At 41.6% G+C, this 18747-nt stretch overlaps 1 protein-coding gene across 1 annotated transcript; it reads left to right on the top strand.

Annotated features, from left to right (window-relative positions):
• Positions 1 to 2604: 2604 nt before the first annotated feature.
• On the top strand, positions 2605 to 14781 carry LOC143297574 (methyltransferase-like protein 27). Its single transcript, XM_076609965.1, has 5 exons — positions 2605 to 2980; positions 8669 to 8800; positions 9813 to 9948; positions 13425 to 13517; positions 14449 to 14781. Exons 1-5 carry the CDS (start codon positions 2822 to 2824, stop codon positions 14631 to 14633), a joined length of 705 nt encoding a protein of 234 aa, XP_076466080.1. The 5' UTR covers positions 2605 to 2821; the 3' UTR covers positions 14634 to 14781.
• Positions 14782 to 18747: the final 3966 nt, after the last annotated feature.

The raw sequence follows: 18747 nt of genomic DNA, 5'->3' as shown, positions 1-18747 counted from the left end.
AAGACCCTTCCGCTTGCAATATTTTGATGATGGTAATTGGGGTGAAACGCTGTTAACGTCGTCTCTTTCGCCGTTCGTATGGAGAGAGTTAAAGGTAAATTTTCTGTATAAAATGATTACAAATGCATAAATGATAGTTGGCAGAAATAGATGAAAGATACTATTTTGTTTGTAGAATTATAAAAAGGATGACGCCAAATTGAGTAGATTTGGTTAAGATTTTCTCCAGGTTTTATAAAACGAAAAACGCGGGAGTGGAACGTGGATTTGAGAAAGGAAAGAATAGATCTGAGTTCAGATATCACAGGAGCCACTGTTGGCTATTGGTGCTACAAACAATATTGTTAGTGTTTTGATAACACTGTCAGGTGCATGCTGGGGTGTTACTGTGGTTGACACTGACGTTTGATTTGCCATTTTGGACATCCACGTTTGGATCTTATTTTTGAAACGTGCCAAGAGATCTCTGGGACTGGTTCTTACAGTCTTATATTTTAAGTTTTATAAGATGTTACCAAAGAAAAGAATAAGGTTGTTTTGTGTGTGTGTGTGTGTGTGTGTGTGTGTGTTCCACAGTGTTTTGAAGGGTGTGTTTTGTGATTACCTTAAAGATAGTTTATGCTCTAAATGGCATGATTTAATTGTCGCTACCTAGGAGTGACAGCCGATTGTCTCTTTTATATCATGAGAATTGTGATAAGCTGCTGTGGCTCTGATGTATGTTAGATTTTTTTTACTGAAAATTGCCGTTGGCTGATATGTAACGTTTTTCTTTGTGTGCAGAGGCGCAGTGGCAGCGGGTTTTTTATTTTTTATTTTTTTATTTTTTTTTTTTTAGAGGGATTATGATCAGGACTAGGAACAGCAAAATTTGGGTTTAGTAAGGGGTTAAGATTAGAATTTGCCAAATTTTGGGACTGGGGTTTGTTAATAGGAGGACAGGAAAATTTGAGGTTTTTTTGGTTGTAGTTTTTTTTGTTTGTGAAATAATTGTGGGAGAAGTTAAAGGTGCTTTATTATTTATATATTAAATACTTATTTTATTGACTCACTTGTGTAAACAAAGTGAGTCTATGTTTTAACCCGGTGTTCGGTTGTCTGTGTGTGTCTGTGTGTCCATGGTAAACTTTAACATTGCCATTTTCTTTGCAAATGCTTTGTCTGTTGACACCAAATTTGGCATAAAAATAGGAAAAATTCAGTTCTTTCCAGTCATCTTGTTTAAAACAATATTGCACCTCTGGGATGGGCACAAAAAACATTAAAAAAAGAAACCAAATTATATGCAAACTGAATTTACTGTTATATATATATATATATATATATATATATATTATTATTATTCTCTAAACTTGGCACTTTGATCTGATATTCTGACACAACAAGAGCAGTCATTTTTATCATTTTTTTTGTTCAAACAGGAACTTCTTTTGCTAAGCATGGAAGTTATATTTATTTTGCATGTGTTTGGTGCAGAAAGTAAAAGAAGGTAAATTAATCTGTAATTAATGCTAGGGGGCTTAATTTGCTTTAAACTGATCTTTCTCATCTTAAACATTACATTTTGAAATTATACTCGATACATAAAAAGCTTGTGTGTTTTACTCTCAGTGTACAAGGCTTTCACTATGTTCATTCGCCCAAGTGGTCTTTTTCGGAAAATACTAAAATCAATACGACAAGCGGACTTTATAGATCTTTTGGCTGAACCCTGAAGGTCATGGGCACAAATCAATTGCGTACACATATTTATACACATTCAAAGCGCGTGCTCATATTCTTCGCGAACGTGGACGACGCCATTTTGTTTCAAGTTGTTGACCTGCCTGTTCAATCCTATATTCAGTCGACAATACACGATAACATATGTGATGGAATGTTGGAGAAGGAGACCGTTAGATATTTATTCAGAGAAAGATTTATGAACGCCTCATCACTTACTGGATTATGCCCCAAACTGCCATAAAGATATCCACAGAATCAGTCGGAATTCACAGTTAAAAATAATAAACCATGCGAGTTAATACCCTTGAATTGACGAAATGTAAATTTTCCAGTCTTGACTTTTCTCAAAATGAAGTCCTTTCCACTTCATACGACGTTCAGAAGTACTTGTACTTGGCTCTACATGTTATTAGTTCAACAAAATACTCACTATAAAACTAGAATGAACATAAAAGAGAAATTGAATCGACCGTGTCAACCGGGTGTAACTAAACTTGTACATCTGTCTAGATCCAGAGAAAACGGCTAAATGTTGCAGTGTGATTGCGGCGATAGCCACGCCTCCTTTACCGCGGACTTAAAAAGAAATTCTAATTGCCCTTAAAGATTTTTTGAATGCCCAAGATACACCAGAATAATATGATTTAACATTGTTCTCACTGCGAATACCGCAATCGATTTATCGCCCTTTAAAAAATCATCTTTAAATGTTACATTTTTGCACGTCAGTTAAGGAGCCCCGATAGTGTAATGGGTAAGACAGTTTCTTCTCACCCGAACACGCGGGGTTCGAATCTGCCGTTAGGACTTTTTTTTTTCTTTTAACCCAAAGCTTTATAATAACAAATACAGAACACATTTTAACAATTAGACTTTTTTTTTTTTTTTTAAGTGTATCACAAGTGAGTCTTGAAGGCCTTGTCTCTCGTTATTATTATTTTTCTATTATTCGCAATTTAATCTCTTTTTTTTCTTTTTCTTTTTTTTTCTTTTTTTTAATATTTATTGACTATTTTATTTCATTTTATTTTATTAATTATTTTAATTATGATTTATTTTATTTTGTTTTGTTTTTGGCTCACACTGCCACATGTAGATGAACAGGTCAGTGGACGAGAGTTGCAGTGACATTGAGAAATCGTCCGCAGCTTTCTGGGACAAGCTGCTGAGTGAAGAGGACCAAGGGAGAACACGCACCAATGAAGAAATCGTCAATTTCTATGACAAATGGGCCAGAGACAGATGTATTGACAAGGTGAATTCATTCATTCCGTTCAGTCCGACTGACAGGCAGGCAGACAGACCAACACGCACGCATACACACATGCGCGCGCGCGCCCACACACACACAACACACATACACACCCACTATCACCTATGAATGTGAACAGATAAAAACATATTTACCTCTTTCGTGTAAAAAAAAACCTGCTGTTCCATCTGCTTCCATTATAAACGTTTCATATAGTAATCAATATGTTTGAAATAGTCCAGAGTTTAATTAGGGGCCCCTGTGGCTCTTTGTTGCAGTTTTACTGGTTAACTACTTAGTTTGTTTTATTATATTTATTGACTCACTTGTGTAAACAAAGTGAGTCTATGTTTTAACCCGGTGTTCGGTTGTCTGTGTGTGTCTGTGTCTGTGTCTGTGTGTCCGTGGTAAACTTTAACATTGACATTTTCTCTGCAAATACTTTGTCAGCTGACACCAAATTAGGCATAAAAATAGGAACAAGAGAGGCAAGGCCTTAAAGACTCACTTGTGATACACTTAAAAAAATCCAAGCTTTTTATGTATTGAGTATAATTTCAAAATGCAATGTTTAAGATGAGAAAGATCAGTTTAAAGCAAATTAAGTCCCCTAGCATTAATTACAGAGTAATTCAAAGTCTGTGGCCTTTCATGCCCTGCTCTCATGGTGACCTCAGTTTCGATACCCCTCCACTTCCGTGCTTTGGGTGAGTCCTGTCAATGTTGGCAGATTCATGGGGGGGGCTGTTGTTTGAGGGACGTGGTGGCGGTCTCCACTCTGGGAGGGACGCTCACTCAGTCTGGCTCCGCGACTAAGCCATTATTGTCGTTAGCAGGGGGCTTAGTAGGTGGTGTCCTAAGTACGTTAAAACAGAACAGGCACCACTGAACACCACCGAAGTGACTCAGCAGCAATGCAGGGTCTCCTCTGGTGTGTGGCCTCCTGGCGACATAACATTGATGGTTCCCTGTGGACTGCCGCCGATGGAACTGCAACGGACGAACCCGGGTGTGGCCGCGTATGGGGGAATCTAAATGAGCGGCATGGGAGTAATGCCACTGAAACGGTGCAGATGATGGGACAGAAAAAAAAAAAAAAAAAAAAAAATTACAGAATAATCTCCCTTTTTTACTATATGCACCAAGACGTTTGCAAAATAAATAAAACTTCCATGCTTAGCAAAAGGAGTTCCTGTTTGAACAAAAAATGATAATAATGACTGCTCTTGTTGTGTCAGAATATCAGATCAAAGTGCCAAGTTTAGAGAATACAAAAAATATAAATATAACAGTAAATGCAGTTTGCATATAATTAGACGCCATTTTGTTTCAAGTTGTTGACCTGCCCGTTCAATCCTATATTCAATCAACAATACACGATAACATGTGATGGAAAGTTGGAGAAGGAGACCATTAAATGCTTATTCAGAGAAAGATTTGTGAACGCCTCATCACTTACTGGATTATGCCCCAAACTGCCATAAAAATATCCACAGAATCAGTAGGAATTCACAATTAAAAATAATAAACCATGAGAGTTAATACCCTTGAATTGATGAAACGTAAAAATTTCCAGTCTTGACTTTCCTCAAAATGAAGTCTTTTTCACTTCATACGACGTTTAGAAGTACTTGTACTTGTCTCTACATGTTATTATAATACTCAATTTTCATATCAATTTTCATATTAACTTTAAAACTATAAAACTAGAATGAACATAAAAGAGAAATGTTGCAGTGTGATTGCGGCAATAGCCACATCTCCCTTACCACGGACTTAAAAAGAATTTTTAATTGCCTTTAAAGATTTTTTTAATGCGCAAGATACACCAGAATAACATCTAGACTTGTCGTTTCTCTCATTCTCTCTCACCTTGACCACTGTAACTCTCTATTGTCTGGTTTGCCTGCTTCATCCATTCAGTCCCTTCAGCGCATACAAAATTCTGCTGCCAGACTCGTCCTCAGAAAGAAAAGATCTGAGCACATCACTCCTCTTTTGCAACATCTCCACTGGCTCCCTGTCTCACACCGAATAAAGTACAAGATCAGCACTCTATGCTACAAATGTATTCACAAATCAGCCCCTTCCTGTCTCTGTGGCTGCCTTCACCTCTGCACTCCATCTCGCTCACTACGATCAGCTTCGGATCCACTCCACTTACGCATACCCAGATTCAAACTCTCGACTGTTGGCCGCCGTTCTTCCTCTGTCTCTGGAACTTGCAATTGGAATGAACTTCCTCTTTCGCTTGGTCAAGTCTCCACACTCAGCTCTTTCAAGTCTGGCCTTAAAACCCACCTCTTCCCAAAATAGCCTCCCTTCCCTGCCTCTTCCTTGTCTTTAGTTTCTCCAGTTTTAGAGTTATGTGTGCATGAGAATGACTGGTGCGAAAGCGCTTAGATTTGTCTGTGCGCAAGATTCAGCGCTATATAAGTAGCATTATTATTATTATTATTATGATTTAAACAGCGTTCTCATTGCGAATACCGCAATCGATTTATCGCCCTTTAGAAAAACATGTATAAATGTTTTATTTTTGAACGTCAGTTAAGGAGCCACGATAGTGTAATGGGTAAGACAGTTTCTTCTCACCCGAACATGCGGGGTTCGAATCTGCCGTTAGGACTTTTTTTCTTTTTTCTTTTTCTTTTAACCTGAAGCTTTATAATAACAAATACAGAACACATTGTAATGTCCGTGAGCAGCCAGAGCAGACGCCCCAGGTCTTTGTTGACGGTTGTCTTCGTCTAAGTAACCCTGCGCATGCGCCAGGAAGGGACATAACTCTACATCTCCCTTTCTTAGCAGAAAGCGTGCATTAAATTTAACTTTGCTTTTAAACATCCACAAGCATTGTTTGTTTTTCCATTAGTCTTTGGCAAATTCTAAAACCTTATTCTAAAACTTGTTTAGCAGAAACACTTATCTCTAAACTTCAACAATTGAACTCAATTCACTTTTCGTCCTGACTTTGTGTACATTGTCTTTTGATCCTTCTGTTCTTCACAAATCAAGTCTTTGAGGCGTTTTCACTTTTCGTCCTGACTTTGTGTATATTGTCTTTTGACACTTCAGTTCCAAGGGCAGGTTGTCAGGCCTCTCCTCTGGTTGATGGAGTTGTGGGGTAGTCCCTTCTTCAGCAAGCTCTTCACTGTTCATTTCAACGCGAGTCTCCAGGTTTTGCTGTGGAAGAATTGCTGTCGCTCTCGGCATTGCTGGCTGCGTTGCTTTCTGGTTCCAACTTCTTCGACAAAGTTGAGTGCGATTTCTGCGCTGAGGACCTTGTTCAGTCTGAACAACAACAGACCAAGGTGTAACGTTTTTGGCCACAACTGCTTCTTTGGTTGTTGGAGTCTTCACCCACACAGGTTGTCCATTTGAGAGTTGTGGGGCTTCTTTCACTCTATGTCGCAGATCATGGTAATGTTTCTGCCGGTTCCTGAATTGTTCATCCTTCATCCTGAATTTCTCAACTTCTGGTTTGAAGGGAATGTGTTGACTGGGCATTGTAGGCACGCAGTTTCTGAGTTTTCGGCTCATCATCAGTTCTGCTGGACTTTAGCCATTTTGAAGAGGAGTTGTACGGTAGTTAAGAAGGGCAATGTAAGGGTCAGTAGACTTCCTCAGGAGATTTTTCACAGTTTGAACAGCCCTTTCTGCTTCACCGTTCCCTTGTGGATGATAGGGACTACTAGTCAGATGAGTGAAGGTGGAGTCCTGTGAGAATTTCAGGAATTCTCGCGAGTTGAACTGTGGACCGTTGTCGGATAGAACTATTTCTGGAATTCCAAATCTTGCAAGATGGATTTGCAGTGTTCATTGACAGCTACTGATGTAGTCTGCTTCAGGTGCACAGTCTCTATCCACCGAGAATAGTAAACTACTATGAGATATGCATGACCATTCAGTTCGAACAAGTCCATAGGTATCTTCTGCCATGGTTAGTCTGGGGTCTTGGTTGGCTGTAGAGGTTCTGGTGGAAGTTTTCTTTCTCACATGTTGCACAGGTACCAACGACTTCTTCGATTTTCTTTGAGAGTCCTGGCCATCACACACAACTTCGAGCTAATGCCCTGCATTTCACCACTCCTTGATGTCCTTGGTGAAGTCTCTGAAGTATTTCTTCTTGCAGCTCAGCCGCTATCACCAGACGACTCTGGAACAGCAACAAGCCTTGCTGAACTGTCAAATATTGGCGTACAAACCAGTATTGTCGGAGATTGACGTCCTTTTTCGCTGTTTCAGGCCAGTGATCTAATTTGCAAAAGTTCATGACTTGACTGTAGATTTTATCAGAGCATTGCTTCTTTCTAACCTCTTCCAGCCTTGCATCACTTGCAGGAATGCTGTCAATGAGAGCACCAACAAAGGCGTTTGTCTCGTCTTCCATTAAGGTTTCCTGTTCAGCTGGTTCAGATCCAGGAGCCCTTGACAGCGTGTCTGCAGTCAACAGGTTTTTTTCCTGCAGTGTAGATCATGTTGTATGAAAACTGCATCAGGCACATGTGGAACCTCTGTATCCTTGGGGTCAGTTCATCAAGCATCTTGGTTTTCAACAGTGCCAACAGTGGTTTTATGCAAGTGTCAGGTGTTTAGCGATAGATTTCTAAATGATTCCTGAACCGATTTACGTTGGTTTCGGTTGCAAAACAAAGATCTCAACACCACCTTCCTAATGAGTATAAAATGAAGTGTTGATTATTCAAGATGAATTTATAATCTTAATTCAAGTCACCTGGACAGATCAGTTGTTTTTTTTTAATGAGTTTGCCGCTGAAAATTACAAACTGCGTTAATTCAGTTTAACATAGGCAAACACAAATTAAATAGATTTAAAGATGGAAATGCGACAATTCTGCCAGTATGTAATACTTGTAGTTTACTGATCCGACAAAAGAGAGATTTAATTAAATACGGTGTATTTATAAGAAGTGATGATGTGTCAGAAACAGTTTTTAATTCAGCCAAAGCCGTCAAGGAACACTTGTTGTGGAGTGAATGTCGTTCAGTGTCGACAATAAAAATCGGCCTTGAAATTTCTAGATGCCTATCTATTCTCATCCAAGCACTGTAATAGGGTGGTTTTAGTTTCCAACAGCAGTCACATGTAGAATTGTAGACTGTAGCATTATGTGTGACGAGAAGACAAAATGACAATCTTAGCGTCAGGTGAAATCCTCACACTGACAAACCATCAAACTAACATCAACTGTGCTTCTAATTGATTTAAGTGTGTGTGTAAGCAAAACAAATATAATATTGCAGTGAATGATGCAGAGACTTAAACTGATTTGATAAATGTTCTGGGAGTTGGTTTAGAATGGGCTTTGCATTCAAATTTGGAATGGCGTCACGCATTCTGCGCGGGTCGTTGAAGACCGGCAGGTCAGCTGGGGAAAAGGGGTCTGCTGCTAGCTTGTGTGAAGCAGTATCTAAACCAGCTGAGCGCTTGGCTACATTATTATTATCATCATGATTATGATTCTGATCATGATTGATCATTATTATTAGTGGTGGTGGTGGTGGTGGTAATAGTGGTGGTGGTGGTGTTGTTGTGTGACAGCTGTTGGTTTTTCTTTGAATCATAATTTTCATTTTCATCATCATGAATCAGTTAACTATCTATCACCATTACCTTTGCAATCATAATGTTGTTCTTACCGTTATCATCATTTTCATTTGATGCAGGCCATTGAGGCCAAGGGTTACCCAGCTTTGGACGTCATGCAAAGCACAGTGGAGGAGCTGTTTCCAGCTGACGTCAGAGACCACGTGACCATTCTCGACGTCGGCACGTGCACAGGAAACTCCGGCCAGCGCGTGAGTATTGTCTGGGCCTGTGTGTGTGTGTGTGTGTGTGTGTGTTTCTGTCTGTCTATGTGTGTCTGTGTGTGTCTATGTATCTGTATCTGTGTGCATTACATTCGGGTTTACTATTGATGCTCACCTCAGGTGATATAATAATAGTACTAATAAGTTTATTCATACAGCGTATAATCAAATCATTTTGCACTAAGCGCTTCCCTGTTACAATGGTTCCAATTTAAAAAAATGAAAAATAAAAGAATAATAGTTATTATAAAATGAAAAAGATATATGTATATATATATATATATATATATATATATATATATATATATACATATATATATATACGCACACGCACATAATATATACATACTTTCACATAAACACATGATTTTTACACACACACACACACACACACACACCAACGTCCATAGGAAACACCCTAAAAGCCAAATCGAACATCCGAAACCAGTTGCATGCATCATGAAACCAAGCGAACGGGGATGACCATCCCAGTAAAAAAAAAAAAAAAAAAAAAATTAGGGTTGGGGTGTGGGGGTGGAATGATCCCAATACTTCCTCATCCTGCTATCTTCCTCCTCCTTCATTTTAGGCACATCGCTCTGTCTGTCTGTCTCGTGTGTCACTCAAAATCTTTTGTGGGTGATCTGTCCTGATGATGTTCGCCCATCTGATTTGAAGATGACCTACCATCGCTTTAAAAAAAAAAAAAAAAAAAAAAAAAAATCAGATGGAAGATCGGTCACAGTGTGGGTCCGGAGGTGACTGATGAGGCCAGTCCGGGCCCTGAAGGCTCGCCCACATGTGGGACACAGCTGAGTGGGTGCTGTCGTGTCGTGGCAGTGGATGCTGGTCGGGCCTTACGCACCGCACAGCTTTCGTCGCGCCTCGGTGATGAGCCTGGCTTCAGCTGCACGGGGTCCTGTGGTGATGTTGTTGCGTCAGCTGGTCGTGTTTTCTCCTATGTCTCAGGTGTTGCGTTGATTTGGTGTTTTCTCCTCAGCTGTACCAGATGGGGTTCCCAAACATAGACGGACTGGAACCTTCCCTGGGGAGTCTGCGACTAGCTGAGGAGAGGGGCGTGTACAGAAAGCTGTACAACCTGGCCTTGACCGCTGAGCCCTTGGACATCCTTCCAGGTCGGCACGTGTGTGTGTGTGTGTGTATGCGCGCGTGCACGTTTGTGTGTGTATGTGTGTATGCACGCGTGCAAATGTTTGTGTGTGTGTGCATGTGTGTGTGTGTGTGTGTGTGTGTGTGTGTGTGTGTGTGTGTGTGCAGTGTTGGTCAGGAAATTTGCGCCACGCTCCAAAAGAATTTAAAGTGGGTGACTGTGGATGGTCCGTCTTCCCATTGATCCCATAGCACACTGAGGTCCGGGCCGAAAAAGTCCTGCCTCTGATAGGGATTGAACCCGCGTCCTCCCAGTCGACAGTCCACGATACTGACCACTTCACCACTGTAGTAATAATGAGAATAATCTAGCGTGATAATGAAGTTACTTACTTACTTACTTTGGCCCTTCGCTCCCTGTGGAGCACAGACTATCAACGACGTTTCTGCACCGAACTCAACTCTGGGCTGCCCTTTCTACATCCCTCCAGCTGGATCCCAGCTTCTTTAGCTCTGCTTCAGTGTCTCACCCCCAGCTGTTCTTGGGCCGTCCTCTCTTCCTTCTCCCCTGGGGGTTGCAGGTCAGAACCTGGCTCGTAGCGCTGGATGGCGATTTCCTCAAGGTATGGCCAAGTCCATCCCCACTTTCGTCTTAGGATCTGTTTCTCTACTGGTTGGTTTAAACAGTATTTTATTTGGAACATGTCACAATACAACACAGATATCGATGAACAGGACAACAAGAAAATCTTATGTAAAGTCCTGTCCTGTCACATGTACATACTGAATATGTGACGGATGTCATCATAACTAGAAGACGTGAACATACATGAGTTTTGAACAAAACTAAGCTGAGATATAAATAAAGTGAAGAAAATGAATAAAAAACGAGTGGTGGTGGAAGAAGTCAATAGAGAGAGAACGAGAAGCATCAACGCTGGGGCACAAGCACAGCAAGACTGAACTTGGCTGACAAACAAAGCGGCGAGGGCCAACCGTCCCGGGGGGGAGGGGCGGAGGGGGTGGGGGGGGGGGGGCAAGCACGCCATCATGTATTCATATCATGAGCTGGCAAATAAAAGGGCAGCACTCTTTCAGGTGCAAGACCTGAAAATGAATTGTGAACTATTGAAATAACATAGAACTAAGTCACCTGTTCAAAGTCCAAAACACCAGTAACATGTTCACAAACCCATCACAGTTTCGTTCACAGTACACAGTAGCAGTAAGCCGCAGAATACACGTCAGAAACCGTAAAAATTCAGGGAGCTCGACACAGACACGGCTCAGCCATCCGCCATCTTTCTAAACCAATCTTTTCTCGTTCCTGTCCGCCTCTTTACCACAGGTCCTCGTTTCTAATTGTGTCTGGTCAACGGATCTTGAAAATGAAAGCGCTGAAAGAAAATGTTTTGTTGTATCCACTTCGGTATGGCTGTGTCGGTTCTGTGTGCATATTTTCTGTTTGTTGTTGTTGTTCTATTGTTTCGCAGATGAGCGTTGTGTATATGGAATGATCCCAACTCTGGGTCACTTCCATGAAACTGAAAGAGGGACTGTGTTACAGACCGCTTCCAAGAAACTGAAAGAGGGACTGTGTTACAGACTGGTTCCAAGAAACTGAAAGACGGACTGTATTACAGACCGCTTCCATGAAACTGAAAGAGGGACTGTGTTACAGACAGCTTCCATGAAACTGAAAGAGGGACTGTTTTACAGACGGCTTCCATGAAACTGAAAGAGAGACTGTGTTACAGACGGCTTCCATGAAACTGAAAGAGGGACTTGTGTCGGATGCGTTTGCATCATTTGGTATTTCTTCTTTTAACATTCCAGGGTTTTGGTTGATTTTGACTTTAAGCAGTGGACCCTGTGTTGTTTTGTATGTATAATTGATTTTCATTGGCTGAGGTTGAACGTCACTGTCTGATGACGTCATCTTGATTTTGACGTGACTTGTAGTTAACTGCTGGGAGAGCTTGGGAGATGCGTTTTCGAGAGAATGTTCAGAGTTCATGACATGTGGTGGTATATTATCCCGAAGAACGGTCAGTGTTTCCAATTCAGCTTTTCTTCCGTATGAGAGCACTGGGGGGTTATGTTTGATGTCACTGGTGGCCGACTGATCTGAGGGAACGTCTGGTGTTGCCCTCCTTACTGATGATTAAAGCAGTCCAATGTGGATACGGGTGGTCCGACATGTGCCGTACAGTCGGCAAAATACTAATTGAAATGATCAGTTAACCAAGAAGAAGCTAAATGAGTAAACCGACAGGTGATGAATTATTGTGAATCAGAGAGACTGTCATATTATTGTGAATTATTATGAACCAGAGACTGTCATGTTATTGTGAATTATTATAAACCAGAGACTGTCATATTATTGTGAATTATTATGAACCAGACTGTTATGTTATTGTGAATTATTATGAACCAGAGACTGTCATATTACTGTGAATTATTATGAACCAGAGACTGTCAGAGTAAAGAATAACGAAGTTTCTAGTGCCTTGGTCTGTTGTTTTGTTTACGGAGTGTTTGTGGTGATTGGATGTAAGATTGCATGTGATAAAGGGAGAGAATACCGTAGAACACGCACAAAAATACACACACACATAACTTTCAGTGTCTGTCTATATTTCTAACAACAACATAAACACCGTCCGTAACAGGACTGTGTTACAGACTGCTTCCATGAAACTGAAAGAGGGACTATGTTACAGACAGCTTCCATGAAACTGAGAGACTGTTACAGACGGCTTCCATGAAACTGAAAGAGGGACTGTGTTACAGACAGCTTCCATGAAACTGAAAGAGGGACTATGTTACAGACACCTTCCATGAAACTGAGAGACTGTTACAGACGGCTTCCATGAAACCGAAAGAGGGACTGTGTTACAGACAGCTTCCATGAAACTGAAAGAGGGACTATGTTACAGACAGCTTCCATGAAACTGAGAGACTGTTACAGACGGGTTCCATGAAACTGAAAGAGGGACTGTGTTACAGACAGCTTCCATGAACCTGAAAGAGGGACTATGTTACAGACTGCTTCCATGAAACTGAGAGACTGTTACAGACGGCTTCCATGAAACTGAAAGAGGGACTATGTTACAGACCGCTTCCATGAAACTGAAAGAGGGACTGTGTTACAGACGGCTTCCATGAAACTGAAAGAGGGACTATGTTACAGACCGCTTCCATGAAACTGAAAGAGGGACTGTGTTACAGACGGGTTCCATGAAACTGAAGGAGAGACTGTGTTACAGACGGCTTCCATGAAACTGAAAGAGGGACTGTGTTACAGACAGCTTCCATGAAACTGAAAGAGGGACTGTGTTACAGACGGCTTCCATGAAACTGAAAGAGGGACTGTGTTACAGACGGGTTCCATGAAACTGAAGGAGAGACTGTGTTACAGACGGCTTCCATGAAACTGAAAGAGGGACTGTGTTACAGACGGCTTCCATGAAACTGAAGGAGAGACTGTGTTGTGTTACAGACACCTACGACATGGTTGTGCTTCTCGGAGTGATGGGCCCTGGACATATCTCTGTTGACGCCTTCACTGAGATGATACGTCTGGTCAAGCCAGGTAAACAGGGTCTTCCGTTCAACTCGGTTGCCGTGTGATGGATAAAACGGTACAGGCCATTGGAGTACAGCTGTAAAGCATAAAACAATGCTGTCCATTAAAAGGTGATGATTAGCAAGACATGGCTGTCATTTGAAAGCGGTGTAATTCATGAATGAGCAAGTCATTCCACACCAATAGAATGCAGTATATTACTGACCGGGAAGTGAGCGATTCGAACATCAGACTCGCCAGAATGTTCTTCCCCTCCCACCACCTGACCTTGAGTGGTACAGTGGTCTGTATGCTAGTCATTCAGATGAGACAATGAGCTGAGCTTCCATGTGTATCATGCATTTAGATCTCATAAAAGAACTCATGACAACAAAAAAGTTGTCCGTGGCAAAATTCTGAAGCAAAATCCAGTCTGACATACATGTATGTCCATGCGCGTTTCGGACTGAATGACGCAGGAAACGAATGATGAGCGCCTCAAGGCAGCTGTCTGTTGGCTGTACCCAGGTTGGCACTGGTTGTGTGTGTAAGTGACAGCGTCTGACCGAGGATCAGCGCCATATAAGTATCAATAATGGTAATGAACATGACATTACAGATCATTAGAACGTCATGTAATCAATGAACTGAATATTTCAGGCATCAAAACACAATGCAATGAATACATATATGTTCTGGCAATCAGATCATAATTCAGTGAATGCACAAAACATTGCAAACATACTTGTTCTTATTTCATATGTGCGTGCGCGCGCGCGCGCGCTTGTGTGTATGTGTGAGTGTGTGTGTGTGCGTGCGTGTGTTTGTGTGTGTGCGTGCGTGCGCGTACGTTTGTTCTTTTGCTTAACATCTATCCACATTCGTAATTTTAGTGTACGTGTGTGTGCGTGCGTGCGTACGTGTGTGTGCGTGCGTGCGTGTGTGTGTGTGTGTACAGGCGGATACATCCTCAACCTCACGCGAGCAGACTTTCTGGAGAAGTGCCAGGAATACACAAGGAAGTGGAAACCGACGATAGAGAGACACAAGAGTGCCGGGAAATGGAGACAGTTGAAAGAACAACGCTATAGCGACCACTTTGACAACAGAGAGGGGCGCCTGCATCTCTTTCAGATCTGTTAAACGTTTCAGCCAGTTCCCAGTGGACAGGATGCAATACAGGCCATCATTAGCTTGTTGCTTTTCCCTTCAGTACATTCAGTTTTAGATTTCCATCTCTCTCTCTGTGACTCCGCTTTAAATGATCTTTTCATCTATTACTCAAGGTATATATAACACATTAATTCTGTTTAGCTTAGCGATGTATTTGTACTTCTGTGAATCGCCCCATCGTGTCCCCCTTTCCCTTATGTGTAAGGGTTGGTGGCCTTCACAGTCATAATGTCATGCTAGTGTCACTGCCAGTGTCAGTGAGTGTCAGTCTGTCTCTGTCTCCTCTGTCCAGAGCCAGTGTCTGCCTATCGATGGATCGATCGATTTATTTCATCGTGCTTTTTTTTTTCCCCCAATCTTTCTTCCCTTCTCTCTTATATTTCTTCCCTCATCCATTTGTTTTTCTTCTGTTTCTTTCTTTTGTCCTCTTTTCTTTCTTTGAAAGCTCAACAACATTTATCATATGTAATTGTCTGTGTCTTTTCTCCTTTTTCTGTCATTTTTCCTTCCTTCGTTCCTTCTTTTTTTCTCTCTCTTTTCTTCTATTTTCGGTTTTTATTTATGTATCTATCTATCTGTTTATTTTCAAACTCAATAAAAGGCTATTAAACAGAAAATTACTGGCTTTTTTTCTGTTGAAGAAGATGCTTTGTATTTTTAAAGACACATGCTCACGCACGTAGCCTACACTTAATTGCCTTTGTTGCTTATTGCCCAGCAGACTGCAAGGGGCCCTGTCAGGGCTGAAAAACTGAACATTGGCCCCATAGATCATGAAAGGAAACGAACGACACACACACACACACACATTCATGTTCTAAAATCCATTTAGGGTTATAGGTGGAGGGTAAACATAAGAGGCATTAGGTACATATATAAAGTGGTACTGATTTTATTAAACACAAACGCGCGTGCTCACGCACATAAAACAGACTGGTTTTTTTTTTACCTTTGTTGCTTATAACCCAGCAGACTTTACATATCAGAGTTGGAAAATTGTAATATTGGTCCCATAGAACCTTAGATGAAAGGAAATGAACAACACACACATGCTGGACAACTTTTTAAAAAAAATCCCTTTTATGATATACAGAAGAGGTAAACAAAACATAAGGTACAGAAATGGAGTGGTATTTAACAGAATCAAAATAATGCAACAACAACAACAACAAAAATACTGCCCTTTTGCTTATCAGAAGCAAGATCTAGCAGCTTCACTCACCTGTTGATATCATCATGTGACTGTGACATCAATTGACCAACATCTGTTGTTGTGATCCAGCACAGTGTGTCTCTTGTGTGTGTAAGTGTGCGAGAGAGAGAGTGTGTATGTATGTGTTCTGGGTTTTTTGTTGTTTTTTTATTTATGTCGATTATTAATACCGTGCTTGTGCCTCTGTGTGTGTGTGTGTGTGTGTGTGTGTGTGTGCTATTTTTACCATGCTTATGCTTTTATGTAGTATAGTATTCGCATTCTATGACTTTAAGTAGCATTGTGTAGTGCATGCAATGACATTTATAATGCAGTATTGTGTAGTGTAGACCCTGTTTCAAGGCGGGAGACTGGATGGGAAAAAAAGCGCGCGTGGACAAGGTCGGGGTCGCTGGATTGGGGGTTAGGGGGGGTTAGACGTTCTGCTGGTGGAAGAGACGCATGGTTGATGGATTGGATGATGGTTGTGGGTGGTCGTTGGAAGAAATTCGTCAACACCGTAAGGGTTAGTTTAACGACCTGTTGGCATTACGGCCTTCATTAAGGTCAATTTATTCATGGCTGTGGTCTTCGTCAATACCCTCTAACCCTTGTTTATATAATACTGTGATCAAACCAGTTACTGCGTTGTCAAAATACTGCGACCCTTAAGGGAGAACCTTTGCACTGTACGTTTTTCCTCCTCCTCCTCTTCCCTCTCCTGTCCAAACACCACGACCTTTCTTCAGTGACCTTTGCCCTATGCCCCTTTCTTACCCCTGGCCTTTTAGAGCAGCCGCAAAGTGGCATGGTGTTCCGACATGATGGTGTATTATTTGTCTGTCTGTCTGTGTCTCCATGTCAGTCGGCCAGCTGACGTGTTCTGAATGTCATGCTCTTTGTGTTTTTTGTTTGTTTTCTGTTTGTTTTTTAACCTTGAGAAGGCTAGACATCACCAGTGTTTCACCTGGTGTACTCTCTCTCTCTCTCTCCCTGCGCGCGCGCGCGTGTTTGTGTATGTGTGTCTGTGTGAGTGTGTGTCTATCTCTCTGTGTGTGAGCGTGTGTATATATGTGTATGTGTGTGCGCGAACGCGGGCGCTGTGTTCGCGTGTGCGTGCGTGCATCATTAGCACCACCATCATCATCATTACCATCATCGTTGCTGATGTTGGGTTTTTAAATAAAAAGTAATGAACAAATGAATAACGGAAAGAACACGCACGCACACACGCACACACACACACACACACACACACACCGTGCAGTGTGATGGTTTTCCTGTCTTCACTGACCATATAACAAAGGAAGAAGCCAGGAAAACCACGAGACAGCACGTTGTTGGTATGTAAGACCTACTGACCACAGAGGGGGGAAAAAAAAGAAAACGAGATGTATGGCCACCTGACAAGATCCGACGTGCTTTCCAAGACGATCATCCAGGGAACAGGCAGAAAATCAAACACGCGCGTTAAAGATCCTGTAGTCTATGTCAACGTTCGGTGGGTTATGGAAACAAGAACATACCCAGCATGCTTGGTCTTCGACTGAGGATAGGCACTATAATTATAAGTAGCCATATCATCATCATCATCATCATCAGACAAGATCACTGAATGGACAAGGAGGAAATGGAGAATGTTGGTGATGTGTTCAGCAGTGCAGCGTCCCCTTGACCAAACCAGGCTTCATGGATCAGTGACAATGACAGTGATACAATATACACACACACACACATATACAGATAGATAGATCGTGTGTGTGTGTATGTTTACAAACACACACACATGTACACATACACCAATACGTATATACCAGTACATCACCACATTTATCCATCAATGAAACAATAAATCTATAGATAAACAGACGAATCAACAGATAAATCAACTGATAGATAGATGAACTGATAGACAGGAATAAATCTTCCTCTTCTTCTTCTTCGTTCGTGGGCTGCAACTCCCACGTTCACACAAGTGGGCTTTTACGTATGTGACTTTTTTTTTTACCCCGCCATGAAGGCAGCCATACTCCGTTTTCGTGGGTGTGCATGCTGGGTATGCTGTTGTTTCCATAACCCACCGAACGTTGACATGGTTCGTGTCATAATGGATAAATAAATGAATGACTATATAAATAAATTAATGAATAAGTAAATAAATAAATAAATGATTGAATGAATAAATAAACAAACAGATAGATAGATAAACACAACTTGCCATGTATACCGGAAAAGAAAAAAAACCGAGTAAAATGGGCAAGTTCAGTTCTGAGGGAAAGAATGGATCAGAAGGCCGCCCAGTCAGAACAGAACAAGCGCCGTCCTACACACACACACACACACACACACACATACATACACTGCAGCCAGGGTTATCATTTAGAATTATGGTGGCGCCAGTTCAGTTGTGGACATCCTGCTTGGCTTTGAAGTGTGAGGAGGAGGTCGGTGAAATGTCAGTGGTGTGTGAGCGGTTTTGCAATCTGGTTATTGTGTCAGTATGGTGTGAACTGGGGATTGGTAGGCCTACAGGCCTAGAGGTAACGCGTCCGCCTAGGAAACGAGAGAATCTGAGCGCGCTGGTTCGAATCACGGCTCAGCCGCCGATATTTTCTCCCCCTCCACTAGACCTTTAGTGGTGCTCTGGACGCTAGTCATTCGGATGGGACGATAAACCGATGTCCCGTGTGCAGCATGCATTTAGCGCACGTAAAAGAACCCACAGCAACAAAAGGGTTGTCCCTGGCAAAATTATGTAGAAAAATTCACTTCGATAGGAAAAAAACAAATAAAACTTCACGCAGGAAAAAATGAATATATATAATATATATATATATATAAAAGGCGGGGGGGCTCTCAGTGTAGCAACGCGCTCTCCCTGGGGACAGGAGC

This window comes from Babylonia areolata, chromosome 23, assembly GCF_041734735.1.
Source record: "Babylonia areolata isolate BAREFJ2019XMU chromosome 23, ASM4173473v1, whole genome shotgun sequence".
NCBI lineage: Eukaryota > Metazoa > Mollusca > Gastropoda > Neogastropoda > Buccinidae > Babylonia > Babylonia areolata.
Note: the sequence above shows the minus strand (reverse complement) of the source record. Positions and strands in the feature narration are given on the sequence as shown.

Excerpts from the sequence above, each read along its gene's own strand:
- LOC143297574 (XM_076609965.1), top strand. The coding sequence starts at position 2,822 with ATGAACAGGTCAGTGGACGAGAGTTGCAGTGACATTGAGAAATCGTCC. Across the intron at positions 8,801-9,812 it reads CAGGAAACTCCGGCCAGCGC|CTGTACCAGATGGGGTTCCC; the intron begins GTGAGTATTGTC and ends TTTTCTCCTCAG. Across the intron at positions 13,518-14,448 it reads GATACGTCTGGTCAAGCCAG|GCGGATACATCCTCAACCTC; the intron begins GTAAACAGGGTC and ends GTGTGTGTACAG.